Source organism: Eulemur rufifrons, chromosome 17 (assembly GCF_041146395.1).
Source record: "Eulemur rufifrons isolate Redbay chromosome 17, OSU_ERuf_1, whole genome shotgun sequence".
NCBI lineage: Eukaryota > Metazoa > Chordata > Mammalia > Primates > Lemuridae > Eulemur > Eulemur rufifrons.
In genome coordinates, this window is record NC_090999.1 from 16,541,915 (window position 1) to 16,549,158 (window position 7,244).

Here is a 7,244-nt window from a genome sequence, read left to right on the forward strand (position 1 = left end):
GGAAGGACAAAATCATAGTAGACTATGGGAAATGATGTGGCTTATTGTGGCTTGCGGATAGAAAGAAATCTCAAAGAATTTTCAGAAGAAAAAATTATAAATACCAAAAGGACTCTTAATCTGCTAAAATGGAAAACAATCATTATTGTTCTAGCACTCTGAAGGCATCAATTCTTCAGGAAGAAGGGATACAAAGTTAAGAAATAATTGAACATGGTTCCTGTTTCTAAGAAATGCTACACAATTGAGAACTTGACAAGATTTACCAACAACAATTTAAGAATTTATATGCCAAATAGATTCTGTTTTTAGAGAAGTATATCAAGGAGGTATTATTAGTTTGGAATGGCCTAGAGGGCCCCAAATCTCTTATAATGTCCCTGGTGTTTGTTTTCACTATATAAAAGAGATATAGACAGGTATCCTGATTATTGTAAATATATACACATTATTATGTTTTTACTTCCTGGAGTGAATTGTTTTACTATACTGACTCAGAATTAGATTTATGGTTTCCCTTTTATGTTATTCATTTTCTTGGTGTTTTGGGATTTTTCTCAATTTCTGATTTTGATTAAAATTTATATTTAATATGCTTTTAACCATGTGAGACCAATTATTACATAAAATACAAACTTTGTGCAGTAAACAAAATAGTAATTGGCTTAGAACTGTGTATTTGTTACAATTAAAAGTAAATTTATGAGGAAGACTCCAAAGGCAATCCCAGCAGCAACAAAAATAAATAAATGGGACCTGATCAAATTAAAAAGCTTCTGCACAGCCAAGGAAACTGTCATGAGATCAAACAGACAATCTACAGAATGGGAGAAAATATTTGCATGCTACATATCTGGTAAAGGGCTGATAACTAGAATCTATATACAATTCAGGAAAATCAGCAAGAAAAAAATCAAACAACCCTATCAAAAAGTGGCCAAAGGGCATTGAACAGAAACTTTTCAAAAGAAGATAGACTAATGGCCAACAAACATACGAAAAAAATGTGCAACATCTCTAATTATCAGGGAAATGCAAATCAAAACCACAATGTGGCATGACTTAACTCCAGTGAGAATGGCCTTTATCAAAAAGTCCCAAAACAATAAATGTTAGCATGAATGCGGAGAGATAGGAACACTCATACACTGCAAACTAGTACAGCCTCTATGGAAAGCAATATGGAGATATCTCAAAGAGCTACAAGTAGAACTACCATTTGATCCAGCAATCCTATTACTGGGCATCTACCCAAAGGAAAAAAAAAAAGACATTGTCTAAAAAAGACATCTGCACTCAAATGTTTATAGCAGCACAATTCACAATTGCAAAGATGTGGAAACAACCCAAGTGCCCATCAATACAGGAGTGGATTAATAAAATGTGGTATATGCACACCATGGAGTTCTACTCAGTCACAAAAAAACAATGGTGATCCAGCACCTCTTGTATTATCCTGGATAGAGCTGGAGCCCATTCTACTAAGTAAAGTATCACAAGAATGGAAAAACAAGCACCACATGTAGTCCCCATCAAATTGGTATTAACTGATTAACATTTATGTGCACATATGGTAGTAAGATTTATTGGGTGTCTGGCAGATGGGAAGCGGGAGGAGGGGATGGGTATATTCACACCTAATGTGTGCAGTGCCCTTGAAGGGGATGGGGAATGGACATGCTTGAAGCTCTGACACTGCTGGGGCAAAAGCAATATACGTAACCTAAGCATTTGTACCCACGTAATATGCTCAAATAAAAAAAAAGAAAAAAGGAAAAAATAAATTGAAGAGTATATACAGGGTGTCCCAAAAGTCACAGATAAGGAAGATGGGAAATTGTAGCTAAATGTACCTTTTTACAAAATATTCATTACAAAATTTTACAAAATTTCTCCTTTATATGGAGACTTCGGGACATCCTATAGTTTGATGTCATTATTTTTCTTAGATTTGAAATATGAAAGATGAGAAATTTGAAATTATCTGTTCTGGGCAACTGGATCAAGCAATAGGAAACTATGATCAGAAGTTGCATGTAAAAATATATTGAACCATTAATAACAATAAAAAATAGAAGTTTATAACCATAGTATTTCTCTAATCTTAAATCTGGAAATTTTTGTATATTTGTAGAAGGTTACAATGTGAAGGCAACATAATTCAAAAGCAGATTTCTTGAATTTCAACATTAGAAACCCATGCTTTGGAAGATGAAAGATGGGAGCAAATATATAAGACATTTCTATAATTCCTATAAATTCCTGTATACAGAAATTTCTTAAATGTCAGAGTTATCATTAGCTCATGGAAAAGAAAACAAGATCTCATGAAGGATATATTTTTGTTTAGAATGTATTTGACTTAATGATTTAGAAGAAAAGGAAAATGCTTCTTGATGTTGAGAGTTGAACAAAGAAATGCTTTAAGTTCATTATGATTTACTTTGTATCATAATAAAATAAAAGAGTCTTAGCAGTGATAATTTAGCCACTGGGTTTTGTTTCTCTCTTTCTCTCTGTCTCTCCCCTTCTCTTTATTTCTTCTTTCTTTTTTCTAAATGGGCTTCAACATACACATGCATGTCACATTTATAATGTAATAACATTAAAAATGATTATATATATATATATTCTCTGACATAATCATGCTCTTTAATTTCTTAAATGAGAAAATGAAGTTGGTTAACCATGGGGAGAGAAATAGTGGCAGGAACAATATCACATCCTAGGTCTTCTGAAGGCCAGTTGCTTGTTTTCCTAAGCTTCCCTCTGCTTTAACCCTATGAGCAGTAATGGTTTTTATTTGAGAAATTATATTCATCCATTCTTTCTAGGATCTGGTTGACTAATTGTTTTGGAGTATTCTTTTATTTTTCTCCCTCTGCACACGTGGTTTCTAGTCTTATCCTCATCCCACCAGTGTAATTCTCTCCACCGCTCCCTATTCTGAGCTCCCAAAATGTTCCCCACTACAGTGGCATGTCTGTCACTTTCTCCCCCTATGTCTAGTAATAGTAACACACATCACTCCCACGGCTAAACCAGCCTACAGGCACTGCAACACTTAGCATTAACATCACATGCCTACTGTAAAGGAAGAGCTGGAAGAGACATTTCTGAAGGAAAAGATGACCATGTAATAAATTAATTATACATAATGTTGGAGAGAGTATGCAGGAGATTTTAAGTTTTTTATGCTTCATGAAGAAAATATTCTTGGCCTTAACTTATATTCACTGTAATATATGTTTATTCAAATATCGTATTTGAGCATTGCCTTTTTGGCATATAAAAATCTGTATGTTTATAGTAAAGTAAGATTTTTAATTGTATGAGTAATTAATGCAACACTAATAAGTAATTAACACAATACAATGTTATACACAAAAAAATCTTAAACCATGTATTTCACAGGTCATAACATGAATAAACCACAGAAACTACAAAAGGGACTTGAAATATAAGCTAAAAAATAGACACTGGCTAATAACAGCAGACTCAAAGTAGTGTGAGAGCTACAGCACATAATAAATTTTTGTTGATTTAGGAGTTCAACACAGTTTATATAGAAAGAAACTGATAAACACATTTTATAAATTCCTTATGTCCATTCTGGTTAAAAAGTTTTCTAATTTGCTTTTATAAAGCAGAGTAGGAAGAAGAAAATTTGAGTTGTGTATCCAGATACATATATCTTAAGTTTACCAACTTTAATTATCCACAATGATTAAAATTCTGGACTAGTTTTCTCTGCCAGAGAGCCAAGTGGCACCAGATGGTTGAGGGAATTCAATTCAATATGACTGAGATTAATTCAATCAGCTAAATATATATTAAGCTCTTGTCTAAGAGACATAGACAAAGAGAGATATGAAGTACAGTTCTTGAGTTCGAGGTGTTGATATTTTATAGAAGAGGGAAAAACAAAAAGTAAATAAGAAGTAGCTTGACTATCATTAAAGTACATAATATAATGATAACTAAATTTGCCAACATTTATTAAATCCTCATTAAGGACTAGATGAAGGGAAATAGCTGCAAATAACCCAATTAACTACTATGTCCAGGAAGAACCAAAGAAAACTATCTATAGTTTCTATAGCCCAAATTTGTGTTATCCTGTTTTATGTGGTTAGTTTCATAAAGTAAAAGTCACCTATTGGAACAACCATAAAATATACCTTCACCTTGTGTTCCCAGGCATTCAATCAATGAGACCAATGATAAGTCTGCTATTTTGTGTTTTCTAGTAAGATTGCTTAGGTTGCTGTTTCTTTTCCTTCTTCTTCTGGTCAATATTATATTTAACCTTTAATGTCAACTTTCTCATCTTAGCAGATGTTTAAAAAGGACTAAAATGATTTAAATATGACAAAACAAATCAAAATGTTTTAATATCAATGAAAATGTATTCTCTCAAAAATAGTTTTTCTTAGAAGACAAAAACTCTTAGCACAATTTAAATTATTTGAATGAAACCATCACAGTTTAAGTTAATGCAAAAGTCTTCGACACAGTAATGTATCCATCTTAATTTTACAGTGTTAACGTGATGAATTCACATGGGGCTATATCTGTTTTCTTTTTGTTAGTGTGCTTGATTTCCCTTTTTTTGACATAGTCTCACAACCTGTCCATAAAAATAACACTATTAAAATGAATTTCTTCTTAAGTTCTCAAGTTAACTAAGGCATTAGCCAACTTCAGTTAGATTCAAATAGTATCAAGAAAGAAACTTTGAATTTAATGTAATCTAGTGTAGCTGGTGGGACTGCAAACTAGTGCAACCCCTGTGGAAAGCATTATGGAGGTATCTTAAACAGATTCAAGTAGACCTGCCATTCGATCCAGCAATCCCATTATTAGGCATATACCCAAAGGAAAAAAGGTCATTCTGGAACAAAGACACATGTACCCGAATGTTTATAGCAGCACAATTCACAATAGCAAAGATGTGGAAACAACCCAAATGCCCATCAATACATGAGTGGATTAGTAAGCTGTGGTATATGTATACCATGGAATATTACTCAGCTATAAGAAATAATGAAGATATGACATCTCTATGGTTGTCCTGGAGAGAGTTGGAACCCATTATATTAAGTGAAGTATCCCAAGAATGGAAAAACAAGCATCACATGTACTCACCAGAAAATTGGTTTCCCTGATCATCACCTAAATACACATCTGGGAACGACACCAATCGGATATCAGACTGAGGTGGGGGGTGGGGGAGGGGATGGGGGTATGCCTACACAATGAGTGCATTGCGCACCGTTTGGGGAATGGTAACGCTTGAAGGTGCTGACTCGGGAAGGGGGGTGGGGAAGGGAGGGATATATACCTACATGATGGGTGCAACGCGCACTATCTGGGGAACAGACACGCCTCGAGCTCTGACTTGGGGGGAAAGGCGGTACATGGGCAACGTATGTAACCTGCAATTCTGTATCCCCCATAACAATAAGATGAAATAAAAATATATATATATATAAGCTAGTGTATCAAAGCATTCATTATTACTTGTATGATTCACATCTTATTTCATTCCCAACAACAATTAATTTTCACTAACTTTATAATTGAATAGAATGAAAACTCTTCTCTGTCCATCTTGTACTGCACTTAAATAAAATATTTTTTACCTGCTAATCTTCCTATTTGCTTTCTGTTTATACAAATGCACCCATAGTGTGACTTAAGAAAAATAAATAACACTCATATCTGGAATAAGTTATCTTATAATTAAGCAACTTTTTGCCCTTTGGTCATGTTTTTGATGACACTTGCTTTCTCATTCTATAAAAGATTAAACTATTTACTTATGTATGTATGTATGTATGTATGTATGTATTGAGACAGGGTCTCACTCTGTTGCCCGAGCTACAGTGCAGTGGCATCATAATAGCTCACTGTAACCTCAAACTCTTGGGCTCAAGCGATCTTCCTGCCTCACCCTCCCAAGTAGATGGGACTACAAACACGTGCCACCACATCCAGTTAATTTTTTAAAAAAAAACTTTTATAGAGATGGAGTCTCTCTCTGTTGTCCAGACTGGTCTGGAACTCCTGGCCTCAAGTGATCCTCCCACCTCAGCCTCCTAAAGTGCTGGGATTACAGGTGTGAGCGACCGTGTCCAGTAGCAACTTTTAAATATGTCTTTTCTTCCTCACTGAAGTCAACAGTAATGTTAAATACACACACACACGCACACACACACGTAAAAATATATATACACATTGCCATTTAAATGACCATATTGACATACATTTTTTTCTTACAATCATTGCTTTCTAACTAAAAATTCCTAAATTACAGCTTTTAGTACCTCTTTACTCCATGAGTTATTGGGCAAAATTAATTGTAGTAAATGAATTCCTATTTTTACCATGTTACATTCATCCCATAGATTTTTCAAGTTAGAGTTAGTATTTCCTAAACAATAATGCATTAGGGAGTTTTAGAGAATCAAATTTATAAGAATGATGACATTGATAACCTTTCAATTGTCCTCAATAAGACATATAGAAAAAGAATATAAATATTTGCCATTTCAATATAGACTTACCTTGCCCACATACTGATAATCAGATCCTGTATATTCCTCCAGTAAGAAGAATTGATTCCACATCCAACCTCGTTTTTGACGATGCAGAATTTTGCCATCACTCCTTGATACGCGTGCACTTAAAATTCTTTGCTGTGGCACAGGAGTCCTTCTAAACGTTATCTCTGGAGAGCAGAAATGTGGCAGGCATACCCAGAGTAGAAACAGTAGCAAAAATTGATATATTGTCATAGTTCCCTTCTTGACAAATCTTAATGTGGATGAAGAGAAAGCAGTCCTATTTTGCCGGGTTGGATTTTACTGTGTTTCAACTGGTTTCCAACATTTCATCAATGTTTTGTACATGTTTCCAAAAGCTTCAAACAAACAAACAAATAAAAAATGTCAGTTGATAACATTATGAATATCACTTGTCACTTTAAATTTACAGTGGCAATAATATATTAATAACAGCAAACAAAATGTTTATTTTTTCTATTAGTCATGAAATTATGATTCGTTTTAAGAAACAGTACTTGTCTAGCAACATGTCTACAATTTATGAAAAGATAATTGTAGATAATTTCTTTCAGACAAATTTTAAAGAAGGGACATTATTACACTTCTTTCTTTTTGTTTTGGCACTTTAACAGTTTTTAGGAATTATAATTCCTATATAGAGTGGAGATACAGTTC

General features: G+C 33.8%; 1 protein-coding gene across 2 annotated transcripts in view; it reads right to left on the reverse strand.

Moving 5' to 3' along the window:
- The window catches only part of LOC138398222 (cadherin-10), a 93,670-nt gene extending 86,870 nt beyond the window's left edge, over window positions 1–6,800 (reverse strand). For both annotated transcript variants that reach the window (XM_069492509.1, XM_069492508.1), the window contains exon 1: window positions 6,570–6,800. In XM_069492509.1, coding sequence (XP_069348610.1) covers window positions 6,570–6,800 — 231 coding nt within the window. The remainder of the gene's footprint in view (window positions 1–6,569) is intronic.
- Between the last annotated feature and the right edge of the window lie 444 nt (window positions 6,801–7,244).